Here is a 14631-nt window from a genome sequence, read left to right on the forward strand (position 1 = left end):
TCTTTGCCTTTAAAAGTACCTCAATTCTCTAACGTATACTGTAGTGCAATTTTATAAGAAAGTCCGCTGGTAGCATCTTGGAGAACTTGCCACAGTTCTTCTGCAGACTTTGGGTGTCTTGGTTGCTTCCGTCCTTCCAAGTAATCCCAGACAGCCTCAATGTGTTTAGATCAGGGCTCTGCCTAGGCCATACCATCTGAAACCATATGATAGGTCCTACATAAGAATTTGGTGCACATGGGATTGAGAATAATTTTTCAGCATGGATTGAGAATTTATTGATAAACAGTAAACAGAGCAGGAATAAATGTAACTTTTTCCAAGAGGGCAGTGAAGTGCCCAACGATCGTGCTATTCCCTAACCATTCACAAACTACTTGTCAATGATTTGCCTGAGGGAACTAACAGAGTACATTAAAAGTGGACAGTAATGTTAGAGCTATAGAACTCTACAGCACAGAAGCAGGACCTTTAACCCATCTAGTCTGTGCCAAACCATTAATCTGCCTAGTCCCATCAACCTGCACCCAAACCACAGCAGGCCATACCCTTCCCATCTGTGAACGTATCCATATTTTTCTTAAATGTCGAAATCAACCCCACATCCACTGCTTGCACTAATAGCCCATTCTACACACTTAGCATCCTCTGAGCGAAGAAGTTCCCCCTCATGTTCTCCTTGACATTTCACCTTTCACCCTTAATCCATGATCTCTAGTTGTGGTCTCACCCAACCTCAGTGGGAAAACCCTGTTTGCATTTACTCTATTTATACCCCTCATAATTTTGTATGCCACTATCGAGTTTCCCCTCAATCTTCTATGTTCCAGGGAATAAAGTTCTAACCTATTCAACCTTCCCCTATAACTCAGGTCCTCAACCTTATAAATTTTCTTTGTACTCTTTCAATCTCATTTATATGAGTTGCATGCCATCTTGGACAATGTCTCCCATCCACTACATAATGTACTGGTTGGGCACAGGAGTACATTCAGCCAGAGACTCATTCCACTGAGATGCAACACCGAGTGTTATAGGAAGTTACTCCTGCTTCTGGCTATCAAACTTTACAATTCCTCCCTTGGAGGGTCAGACACCCTGAGCCAATAGGCTGGTCCTGGACTGATTTCCATCTGGCATAATTTACATATTATTTAATTATTTATGGTTTTATATTGCTATATTTATACTCTATTCTTGGTTGGTGCAACTGTAATGAAACCCTCGGGATCAATAAAGTATGTCTGTCTATCTATCTATATCTTTCTTGTAGTCAGGTGACCAAAACTACACACAGTGTTTTCATCTGCCTCACCAATGTTTTATACGATTTCAACTCAAATCCTTGCAACTAAGGATCACTAACTGCAAAGTGTTCCTCCTACATAAACTTCTGTCACATTCCCTGTCTCATTCCCTAATAAGAGATCTAATATTGCATTCTCTCTAGTTAGTACTTCTTTGTACTGATTAAAGAAACTTTCCTGAACACATGTGACAAACGTATTTCCAATCCATCCGTTTTAAAGTATGGGAGTCCCAGTCAATATGTAGAAAGTTAAAATCACCTACTATCACAACCTTATGTTTCTTGCAACAGTTTGAGATCTCTCTACAAATTTGCTCCTCTAAATCCAGCGAGCTGTTGGGTCTTTAATGTAATCCCACTAACATGGTCATACCTTTCTTATTCCGCTAGACGAGCTCTCCAGAATCTCCTGACTGAGCACTGAGGTGACATTTTCCTGACTAGTAATGCCACCCCTCCTTTAATCCCTCCCACTCATCAGGTCTAAAACAAAAGAACCCTGGAACTTTGAACTGCCATTCTTATCCCTCCTACAACCAAGTCTCACCAATGGCTACAATGTCATAATTTCAGGTGCTGGTTCATGCCCTAAGCTCATCTGCCTTTCCTACTCTTTGCATTGAAATATACACAGCTCAGACTGTTAGTCCACCATGCTCGACCTTTTGTTTCCTGACTTTTTATGTAGGCTAAACAACAATTCTCTCCACAGCCACTCCGCTATCTGTTCTGGTACTCTGGTTCCCATCACCTGCAACTCTAGTTCTCCCTCCCCGCCCCCAGTCACCCCAGTTTAGGTGCAAACCATCCCTTCTGTACAGATTCTACTTCCTCTTGAAGAGAACCCAATGATCCAAAAATTTGAAATGCCCCCTCCTGCTGCGCCGTCTCCTTAGCCACGTGTAAAACTGTATGATCTTTCTTTTTCTGGCCTCACTAGCACGTGGCTTGGGTAGCAATTCTGAGTTCACAACCCTGGAGGTCCTGTCCTTTAACTTATCACTTTCCATGGACTCACTTTGCAGGACTTTGTCACCTCCCCCACCCATGTCATTGGTACAGACGTGGATCACGGCCGCTGGCTGCTCACCTTCCCACTTTAGAATGCTGTAGACTCAGTCAGAAGAGTTCCTGACCCTACCACTTGGGAGGCAACGTACCATCCAGGGATCTTGTTCTCATCTACAGAACCTCATTTCTGTTCCCCCAACCAATGAATTCCCTATCACCACAGCTCACCTCTTCTCTCGCCTTCCTCTCTGAGCTGTAGAGCCAGGCTCAGTGCTAGGGACTTGACTGCTGTGGTTTTCCTGTGCTAGATCATCTCCACCCCCCCAAAGGTATCTAAAGTGGTATACCTGTTGTTCAGGGGAACAGTCACAGGAGTACTCTTGCACTGGCTGCCTATCCCCTTCACCCTCCTAATGGTCACCCAGTTACCTGTGTCCTGCACCTTTGGTGCAAGATCCTTCCTGTGTGTCCTCTCTATCAATCCCCCAGCCTCTTGAATGATCTGAAGTTCATCCTGTTCAAGTTCCAATTCTTTAACACGGTCTGTTAGAAGATGCAGCAGGGACACTGGAGATCACCCCACAGCCCGCAAGAGGGGCATCCCACTATCCTGCCTGTCATCCCCACTGTTCTAAATGTGCAAATAGAAAGAATAAATAACGAAAAAAATTTCTACCTACGGCCTACGCCTTGCCAAAGCCTTGATAAGCCAAAGCTTCAACTCCCACTCTTAACACTGGTCCACTCACATGATTGCCGCTCCACTTAAACCTAACTTCTTTTTGTTGCCCCTTGCTAAGTTCTAATCATGCACAATCCGATATCTCCTTGGGAATTGTGGCACGCAAATTGTACCAACTGCCCCTTCTCAATTTTCTTAGACTCTCTCTCCCACTAATAATCAACAGAAAAGGACTCTTTCATGTCAAAGTGAAAACAAATTTCTACAAAATAGTCCAAATTTATTACAATTATTAAATACCAAATAATTGATTGCATAATTACTCACTCCCTTCAAGTCAGTATTTACTTGATACACCTTTGGCGGCAATTGCAGCCTTGAGTCTGTGTGGATAGGTCTCTTATCAGCTTTGCACATCTGGACACTGCAATTTTTTCACATTCTTCTTTATAAAACTGCTCAAGCTCTGTCAGATCGCATGGGAATCATGAGTGAACAGCCTTTTTCATGTCCAGCCATAAATTTTCAATTGGATTGAGGTCTGGACTCTGACTTGGCCAGTCCAGGACATTAACTTTGTTGTTTTTAAGCCATTTCTGTGTAGTTTTGGCTTTATGCTTGGGGTCATGTCTTGCTGGAAAACAAATCTCTCCCAAGTCGCATTTCTTTTGCAGACTGCATTCAGGTTTTTCTCCAGGATTACCCTGTATTTTGCTGCATTCATTTTACCCTCTACCTTCACAAGCCTTCCAGGGCCTGCTGCAGTGAAACATTCCCACAGCATGATGCAGTCACCACCATGCTTCACAGTAGGGATGGTGTGTTTTTGATGATGTGTGGTATTTGGTTTACACTAAACGTAGCTTTTAGTCTGATGGCCAAAAAGCTCAATTTTGGTTCGTCAGACCATAGAACCTCCTTAGATTTTTAGATTATGAGAACACTCAGTCCTCTTTTATTGTCATGTAGAAATGCGTACATGAATTAAGAAATGATACAATGTTTCTCCAGAGTGATATCACAGAAAAACAGGGCAAACCAAAGACTGACAGAACCACATAATTATAACATATAGTCACAGCAGTGCAAAGCAATACCATAATTTGATGAAGAACAAACCACGGGCACAGTAAAAAAAAGTCTCAAGGTCCCTGAGTCGATCGACTCCCGAGTCCCCGATAGCAGGCGGCAAAAAGGAGAAGCTCCCTGCCATAAACCTCCAGGCACCGTCAACTTGCCGATGCCTTGAAAGCAGCTGACCACAGCCAATACTGAGTTCGTCCACCCAAAAACTTCGCACCTCCGACCAACCCCTCTGATACAGCCTCCCAAGTGCCATCTTCTGCCGAGCGCCTTCGACCTCGCCCCGGCCACTGAAACAAGCAAAGCCGAGAGCTCAGGGCCTTCTGCTCCAGGGATTCTGGTTACCACACAGTAGCAGTGGCAGCGAAGCGGGCATTTTAGAAGTTTCTCCAGATGTTCCTCCGTACTCTCACGTCTGTCTCCATCAAATCAGAATTGTGCACGGTACCCTACATGACAGATTACAGATATCATTCACCGGAGAGGCCGCGCGTGCTGACGTCACGCCGCCATCTTCATCTACCTGACTTCAAAGTCTTCCACGTGCCTTCTGGGAAAGCCTAGCTGAGATTTCATGTGAGTTTTTTCAACAGTGGCTCTCTCTTTGCCACTGCAGCTCTACTATAAAGCTGCAACTGGTGAAGCACCCAGGCAACAGTTGTTGTATGCGTGGTCTCTCCCATCTCAGCCACTGAAGCTTGAAACTCTTCCAGAGTTGTCATAGGTCTCTTTGTGGCCTCCCTCACTAGTCCCCTTCTTGCACGTCCACTCAGTTTTTGAGGACGTCCTGCTGTAGGCAGATTTACAGCTGTGCCTTATTCTTTCTATTTCTTGATGATTGACTCAACTGTACTCCAAGGGATATTCAGTGACTTGGAAATTTTCTTGTATCCATCTCCTGACTTGTACTTTTCAATAACCTTTTTGTGGAGTTGCTTGGAGTGTTCTTTTGTCTTCATGATGTAGTTTTCTGCCAGGATACTGACTCATCAGCAGCTGCATCTTCCAGATACAGGTGTATTTTTACTATAATCAGTTGAATCACTTTGAATGCACACTGTGATCTCCATTTAACTAATTATGTGACTTCTAAAACCAGTTGTCTGCATCGGTGATAATTTTTGGCATGTCATATTAAAGGGGGTGAATACTGACGTAGTCAATTAATTAAGATCACTTTGTCGAGATCCGTTTTCACTTTGACACAAGTGTTTTTCTGTTGATCAGTGTCAAAAAAGGCAAATTGATTCAATGTGGTAAAACAATAAAACATGAAAACTTCCAAAGGGGGTGAATATTTTTTATCAGCACTGTATACTAGACTGATCGCAGGACTTGTGCATCAAGAAAAATTGGATCCATTTACTAGAGTTTCCAAGAATGTGGGGCAGGGAATCTCTCTGAAACTATAAAATTCCCAGAAGACTAGGGGAAAAAAAGCAATGGTCACAGCTTTACTATACAGGGTAAGTCATTTTGAACTAAGCTGACAAGTAATTTTTTATGTTGAACATAAAAAAAAAATTCTCTATTTGTAATCGTGATACTTGGGTATCTGCATCCATCAATTACATGCAGGCAGAAAGCCAACTTCATGCTTCCTGTTGATGTAGTGATTTTTTTGAACAGTCATAGAAGTGAAGGCATATGGGGAGAAAGTGAGAAAGGAACACTGAAGTAACTGATCAGCCATCGTATTGAACAGTGGAGATGGTCCAAAGGACCAAATTATCTTCCCTTGCTCCTGTTTTCCTTGTTCTTAAATGTACAAGTTATGGATGAACAAAATTTTTGAAAACAAATGCTAAAATATATGATTTGTGTAGCCTTTACAAATTGTGCAAAGGAACATAAAATGGACCCTGCTCAATCAGCTGTAGTATCATCCAGGAATGTGTCATGAGTTGTTCAAATGGGGTAATGGAAATCCAAACTGAAGCATAGCCTCAGAGCAAAGTATAATTGTTAAAAGGCCATCAGAAAAAAGCCAGTAACATTAAAACAACACTTCAAATTGAAGGTCAGTACAAGATGGCAAATATAAAAGATTACTGTCTCAGTATTCACGAAGACATCCTAGTTTTCCCAATGAAGCATGAAGGAAAGAAAACATGTATTGATTTGGAGCATTGGGAAATGGTTGGATGCAGCACCCTAATTATGTTAAACATTTGTTTAGAAATATTGTTCAAGTGATTCAGATTTGCAAATAATATCAAGAAGAGGAATGGAAAGAGGGCAGCCCTCTTGCAGAATCATACATCTTGCTGCTAGTCATCATCTCAACCTGTTTCCCACAACACCCAAGGTCAGGTTATGTATGTTCCTCCGAGACACTGGAATATTTCTGTTGATAATGTAACAATGTAAATATCATTTACAAGATCATTGATTCAGATACAGTACAGAAAACACTATGAATACGAATTCTTTTATTCCTTTGATAATCATTAGAGAAAGATATTAATTTGTACGTGGCCATCGTGACTAAATTATAACCTGAATGATAGGGAAGATGTGGAGGGCCAATGGGAAAAAATAGGACATTTCTGTGTATAGAGATGGTTATATCTACATTAGATTTTCCTGAGAAGAGGTGTGATACTTGTGATGCATAATTATCTGCACCCATCAATTGCCTATCAGGCAGCAAGCCAGTTTCATGCTTCCTGTTGATCATAGTGATTTCTGTAAGCAACCAACCTTGGGAGTTGCAGTTATTGACGTTGCATTCAAATTTGTTCTTCTTGACAAAACAGAATAAAGACACTGTACTAATTTGCTTTTGCTCCACAGATGTTAGCCAAATACCATCTTATGAAGGTAACACGCAACAAATTGCCACAAATGTTGGCACCTGCTGTTGTAAATACCACAGGGTCCCTCTAACTCAGGGCTTCCCAACCTGGGGTTCACGGACACCTTGTTTATTGTTATCGGTCCATAACATAAAAACAGTTGGGAACCCCTGCTCTAACTTATTCCAGGCACTTGAATCATTCTTTGAAAATATCACTTGCCTGCCATCTTGCTTTCTGTGTTGCATCTTCATTCTCACTTTTTCCATACTCTGTTCCTATATGCAGTTCCACAGTGCAGTCTTGAGATTAATCATTACTCGATAATCCTTGTGTCCAGTAACAACAACTTGAATTGCTGCAGTGTTGTGTATGGTACAGCAGAACAGCAAACAAAGAAAATTTCATGACTGTGGCATGGATGTTGGACATAACCTTCAGGATTTATTGCTCCTTTTGTGATACACCAACTGGATGTTGAAATAACTTTTCAATTCCAAGTATTCGGTAATATTGACAAAAGACACTAACAATGCACAGTGTGTTAATATAGTAACCTACAATAGCCATTCAAAAGCAGAGATTTATCTGCAGAAATGTTTACTTTTTCATGTGATAACAACATTGCCAACAATGTCCGTATTAATCGTCCTTGAGTACCTTCAAGCTATAGACCAGCGAGTCTCACATCGCTGGTAAGAATAGGATTTGAGTGTTTGGAAAGCCATGGTCTAATTGGGAACAAGCAGCATGGCTTTATTTGGGGCAAATCGTGTCATATTAGCTTAATTCAAGGAGGTGATGATAATTGATTATAGAGCTGAGGATGCTCTCTATAAAGATATTAGTAAGGCATTTGACAAGTTCTTTCTTTGAGGCTCATCTTAAAGATTAAGGTGCACGGGATCCTTAGCAAATTATCTGTTTGGATTCAGAATTGGCTTGACCACAGAGATAGAGGATAGTAGTTGGTATGACTTACTGTGGCTGGAACTCTGTGACTAGTGTGTTCTGCAGTGTACTGAGACCTCTGATTCAAGATTCAAGACTGTTTAATGCAGTTTCAGTACACAAATGTAAAGGAGAACAAAATAATTATTACTCTGGATCTGATGCAGCATTAAAAATAAACACAATAAGGTAAAGGACATAATAATTAAAAAAAACAAAAGTATGAATATATAAGATAGCTTATGTATGTCCATAAAGTGACACTAGGCACAGGATTGTCTGTAAAGGTGACTGAGAGGAAATAATAAAGTAATGTTGGAATTAGTAGATGGAGGTGTTGAAATGCCTTACTGCTTGAGGAAGTAACTGATTTTGAGTCTGGTGGTCCTGATGTGGATGCTATGTAGCCACCTCCCTGATGGGAGTGGGACAAACAGTCCATGAGCATGATGGGTGAAATCCTTTGTGATGCTCATTGATGGCGGATAGGCTGGTGCCAGTGATGCATTGGGCAGCTTTGACTACCTTTTGTAGAGCCTTCCTGTCTGGGCAGTTTCCATCCCATGCAGTGATGCAGCTTGTAAGAGGAATTGTTGAGCTTTCCCGACTCTAAAGGATGTGTTCTGGGACCATGAGAGATTGTATGAAATGTGTATTCCCAGGAGTTTGAAACTGCTTGCAGTTTCCACTACTGTGCAGCTGATGTAAAGGGGGATGTGAGTGATGTGAGTTCTCCTAAAGTTGATAACCATTCTCTTTCTCCATTTACATTAACGAAAATGTTATTTGCCTGACACCAGGCTTTGAGCTCTTATGTGTTGCAAGATGGTGATGTGCAGAGACACATTGGCTGCTCCAGCTCCTAATAATAGTGCAAGCTTTAAATTCTTCGATAGTATTTCAAAGTTTCTAGTCAGGGATTTCAGTCGTCCAAAGCTATGCAAATACAGCATCACTGAACTCTATGAGACAAAATTACTTTTATCTGCCAGCCGAAGAGTTAGTAGCAGTGTTCAATGGACTAAGCATTCTACAGACAGCAGACCCAACTACAGCAACCTGGCTTAAGTGGCTCAGCCGAGGAAGCAGCAGGTGCAGGCTGTGCGAGAGGAAGCAGAAACACTGCAAGAGCATTGGGGCACTAGCTAGGCCGAGAATTCGCCTAACCAGACCAGCAGCACCATCACTTTTCCTGGCAAACATCAATTCACTGGAAAAGAAAATAGACTTACTGAAGCTGAGAATGAATGAGAAATTGCTGCATTCTGGTTTTCACTTAAATGCATTTAAACAACTACATGCCCAATTCAGCATTTCAACACGATGCGATGACTATCCCGCTCATCTAAAGGCTCACTGTCGGAAATCCAAAGGAGGCGGATTTTTTGTGTACATTAACAATGTTTTTTGCACAAATACGTCTAGTTAGCGGTCACTATTCTGGAGCAGTTGAACGTCTTACAAATAAATGCTAGCCACATTACTTGCTCAGGGAGTTACCGTTGTGTTCATCACTGCTGTCTCCATTTCCTGCTGCCCCAAACATGAACACCAGAAAGACACTGGGAGAGATTTACAGTATCATCAACTCTCTACAAAACAGGTATCCAGATGGTCTTCATAATTGCAGGAGACTTCAGTCATGTTCATCTGCATGCATCCTTGAGGACAGTGAGAAAATGGTCGGAGGAGGCTTATGAGGCGCTCCAGGGTTGTTTTGAGGTGACAGACTGGCAGGCACTCTGTGAGCCACATGGAGAGGATATTGATGGGCTCACAGAGTGCATCACTGATTACATCAACTTCTATGTGGACTGCAATGTTCCGACAAGAACTGTCCTTTGTTATTCAAATAACAAGCCATGGGTGACAAAGGACATTAAGGACATCCTGAACGCTAATAAGAGGGCGTTTAGAGATGGAAACAGGGAGGAGCTGAGGGCAATACAGAGGGACCTGAAAGCCAGGATCAGGGAGGCTAAAGACGGGTACAGGAGGAAGCTTGAGTGGAAACTCCAGCAGAACAACTTCAGAGAGGTCTAGAAGGGGGTGAGGACCATCACTGGGTTCCGGCAAACTAGCAACAGAGGAGCTGAAGGCAGTGTGGACAGGGCCAATGAACTTAACCTGTTCTTTAACAGATTTGACATTGTGGCCCCTGTCCATCCCCCACATGAGCCATCTGTTGTCGGCCCCCAACCAACACATATTCCACTCTCCCCTCCTAACCCTCCTCACAATCCCCCACCCTGCTCTCCCCTTCCCCACACGAAACCACCATGGTGGGCTTCACAGCTGAACAGGTGAGAAGACAGCTGAAACGTCTCAACCCAAGCAAGGCTGCAGGACCGCATGGTGTCAGTACCAAGGTGCTCAAAGCCTGTGCCCCTCATTATGTGGAGTACTTCGCCATGTCTTCAACCTGAGCCTGAGGCTCCGGAGGGTTCCTGTGCTGTGGAAGACGTCCTGCCTCGTCCCTGTTCCGAAGATGCCGTGCCCCAGTGGCCTCAATGACTACAGACCGGTGGCATTGACCTCCCACATCATGAAGACCCTGGAGAGACTTGTTCTGGAGCTGCTCCAGCCTATGGTCAGGCCACACTTAGATCCCCTCCAGTTCACCTACCAGCTCCAACTAGGAGTTGAGGATGCCATCATCTACCTGCTGAACCGTGTCTACGCCCACCTGGACAAGCCAGCGAGCACTCTGAGGGTCATGTTTTTTGACTCTCCAGTGCGTTCAACACCATCTGCCCTGCTCTGCTGGGGGAGAAGCTGACAGCGATGCAGGTGGATGCTTTCCTGGTGTCATGGATTCTTGATTACCTGACTGGCAGACCACAGTACGTGTGCTTGCAACACTGTGTGTCCAACAGAGTGATCAGCAGCACTGGGGCTCCACAGGGGACTGTCTTGTTTCCCTTTTTCTTCACCATTTACACCTCAGACTTCAACTACTGCACAGAGTCTTGTCATCTTCAGAAGTTTTTGGATGACTCTGCCATAGTTGGATGCATCAGCAAGGGAGATGAGGCTGAGTACAGGGCTACGGTAGGAAACTTTGTAACATGGCGTGAGCAAAATTATCTGCAGCTTAATGTGAAAAAGACTAAAGAGCTGGTGGTAGACCTGAGGAGAGCTAAGGTACCGGTGATCCTTGTTTCCATCCAGGGGGTCAGTGTGGACATGGTGGAGGATTACAAATACCTGGGGATACGAATTGACAATAAACTGAACTGGTCAAAGAACGCTGAGGCTGTCTACAAGAAGGGTCAGAGCCGTCTCTATTTCCTGAGGAGACTGAGGTCCTTTAACATCTGCCAGATGATGCTGAGGATGTTCTACGAGTCTGTGGTGGCCAGTGCTATCATGTTTGGTGTTGTGTGCTGGGACAGCAGGCTGAGGGTAGCAGACACTAACAAATTCAACAAACTCATTCATAAGGCCAGTGATGTTGTAGTGATGGAACTGGACTCTGACGGTGGTGTCTGAAAAGAGGATGCTGTCTAAGTTGCATGCCATCTTGGACAATGTCTCCCATCCACTACATAATGTACTGGGTGGGCACAGGAGTGTATTCAGCCAGAGACTCATTCCACCGAGATGCAGCACAGAGCGTCATAGGAAGTCATTCCTGCCTGTGGCCATCAAACTTTACAACTCCTCCCTTGGAAGGTCAGACACCCTGAGCCAATAGGCTGGTCCTGGATTTATTTCATAATTTACTGGCATAATTTACATATTACTATTTAACTATTTATTATTTATGGTGCAACTGTAACGAAAACCAATTTCCCCCGGGATCAATAAAGTATGACTATGACTATTTTACCAAAATTCCACCAATAGATCACAAAAGCCACTAGGGGAACAAACAGACTGGGCCATGTTTATACAAACAGACATTCCATGCCATCATCTTGGCCTATCTAAACACATCTCCATAATGTTAATCCCAGCAGGCCAACCGCTGCTGAAAATGGAAATAACAGTCATGAGGGAGATCACTGAATGGCCTAATGAGGCTATCTCTATGCTTCAGTACTGTTTTGAATAACTAACAGAGAGATAGTCAAGGAAGCCACCACAAACAGAGAATTCACAGACCTCGAGAACTATGCCTCATCTGTCACTCTCTACGTCAAGTATGGTCATCCCACAGCCCAACCAGAAGCCCTGGCTGAATGCAGCGGTGTGCTCCCTACTAAAAGCCGGGATGCTGCCTTCAAGTCCAGTGACAGAACTACTCTCAGAGCAGCCAGGGGAAATCTCATCTTAGGCATCAAGAGAGCAAAGATCGCCTATGCACAAAAAAATCTGAAATATCTGTCTGATAACGATCCCCATCAGATGTGGCTGGGCATCAAAGGCATTACTGATTATGCAAGGAGAAACAACATCCGCTGTACCGGTGACACCCCTCTCCCTAACGTTTTAAGCAACTTCTATGCATGGTTCGAAGCAATGCAACACCGGCCACAAAAGCTTACCTCCCCCCAGGTGTGCAGCCACTGACGCGAGAAGGACAACTCAACTCCCATAAGGGCAGCCATGCCAGACAACATCACAGGAGTGTGCACGCCATTTCACTGACATCTTCAACACCTCACTCATCCAGGCTGCTGTCTCCACATGCTTCAAATTAGCCACCATCATCCCTGTACCAAAGAACTCTCCATCTTCAGAACTAAACAATTACCGCCTGGTGGCACTGATGCCAATCATCATGGAAGTGCTTTGAACAGCTGATAATGGCACATAACAAAAACTTCATTCTTGACAGATTGGACACTCACCAATATGCTTACCAGCAGAACCGCTCTATGACAGATGCCATAGCATCTGTATTAGACCTGGGCCTGTCATACCTAGGAAACAAGGACGCTCATGTCAGAATGCTGTTTCTGGATTTTTTTTGGCACTCAACACTATTGTCCTACAGACCTTGGTGAACAAACTTCTACTCCTCAGTCTAAATACACCACTGTGCAACAAGGTATTGAACGCTAACAAACAGACCTCAGATAATCAGGAATGCACAACCACTCCTCCCTCCCATCATCCTCAACAATGGTGCTCCTCCAGGGCGGTGTGTTGAGCCCATTGCTATATACTCTGCTCATACATGACTGCATATATATGATCTGGTTGAAAACACAGGTGGGGAGGTTAATATGATTTCAGACATTACGAAGATTGGTGATATTTTAGATAGCTTAGAAGACTGGCAAATGATACAACATGATATTGATTCAGTTGCAGCTATGGGCAGAGAAACAACAGATGCATTTTAATCTGACCAAATATGAAGTGGTACATTTTGGGAGATCAAATATAAAGAGATAGTATACTGTTAACGGCAAGACCCTTAACAATGTTGATATGCAGAGAGATCTTAGGGTCCACATCCATACCATTAGGAAAGTGGCTACACAGGTTGATAGGGTGGTAAAGAAGGCATATGGCTTACTAGCCTCAACTGAGGATTTCAAGAGTGAGGAGGTTATGTTGCAGTTGTATAAAACTCTAGCTAGGCTACATCTGCGGTATTGCATTCAGTTCTGGTCACCTCCAAATAGAACGAACGTCAAACTTTGGAAAAGGTACAGAAGAGGTTTACCAGGATGCTCCCTGGATTGGAGGGCATGTGCTATAAGGAGAAGATGGACAAACTTGGGTTGTTGTCTTTGGAATGGCAGAAGCTGAGGGGATATCTGATAGAGGTCTGTAAGATTATTAGTGCGTATAGCCAGTATATTTTCCCTGCGTTGAAATGACTAATACCAGAGAGCATGTATTTAAGATGAGAGTGGATAGGTTCAAAGGAGATACGCAAGGCAAGATTTTTTTTTTACACAGAGACTTGTGGGTGCCTTCATTGTGCTGCCTGGGGTGGTGGTGAAGGCAAGTACAATAGTAGCATTCAGGAGGCTCTTAGATCAGCACAAGAATGTGCAGGATCTCAAAGGATATGGACTAGGAAGGAATTTGTTTAGTTAGGCATTTGAATACTGCTTTAATTAGCTTAGCACAACATTGTGGGCCATGGGGCTTGGTCCTGTTCTGTTCTTTCTGTGTTCTATTAAAGAAGCAATTTAACTGCATTGGTGGATTTAGAGTCCAATATAAGCTAACTCAAGTGAAGGTACCATACTGCCTCCCTGAAGGATATTTATTGACATTATAGGTTTCAAACAATGCTGTTAATCCAAGACTAGTTTACTTTTAATTCTTGATTTATTTAGTTACTGCATTTTGAATTCTCTAGCAGCCATGGTAAGATTCATACCTGTGCACACTGATCAGTATTTCAGAACTCTGGCTACCAGCTAGTCCTTTAACAACCATTACTATATCATACCCTACAAAATCTGAAAATGTTCGTGCTCCAACACCTTACATGATAAGAATAACATCTGCCAGAATTTTTCCAGTTGAATACCAATATAATATTACCACCAATTGTTTGTTAGTGTCAGTAGCTTTATTGTTATAAAGCCTTTTAATAATATGATAATAATAATATGAGCAAACCGTAATGATAATTTTATTTCTTTTCAGTCCAGATCATTTAGTCCTACATCTTTGTCCACGACCAGTCCACCTCCTGTAGCCCCACTGGCGCGTGCTGAAAGTTCATCCTCAATTGGGTCCTCCGCTTCTTTAAGTACAGCAACGACACCAACAGTTGGTAGGTCCACAGTAGAAGTCATTGTGGCTTAAGTTCCTTTGTAGCTGTCAGTATTATGTAAATCAACAGACAAGTTGACCTAATGGATTTATTCTTGTTTCACTTG

At 43.1% G+C, this 14631-nt stretch overlaps 1 protein-coding gene across 3 annotated transcripts in view; it reads left to right on the forward strand.

Moving 5' to 3' along the window:
- fcho2 (FCH and mu domain containing endocytic adaptor 2) overlaps nucleotides 1-14631 on the forward strand; it is a 223789-nt gene that overhangs the window by 146755 nt on the left and 62403 nt on the right. For all 3 annotated transcript variants that reach the window (XM_063049223.1, XM_063049225.1, XM_063049224.1), the window contains one exon: nucleotides 14396-14525. In XM_063049223.1, the coding sequence (XP_062905293.1) occupies nucleotides 14396-14525 (130 nt within the window). The remainder of the gene's footprint in view (nucleotides 1-14395; nucleotides 14526-14631) is intronic.

This window comes from Mobula hypostoma, chromosome 5 (assembly GCF_963921235.1).
Source record: "Mobula hypostoma chromosome 5, sMobHyp1.1, whole genome shotgun sequence".
Lineage (NCBI taxonomy): Eukaryota > Metazoa > Chordata > Chondrichthyes > Myliobatiformes > Myliobatidae > Mobula > Mobula hypostoma.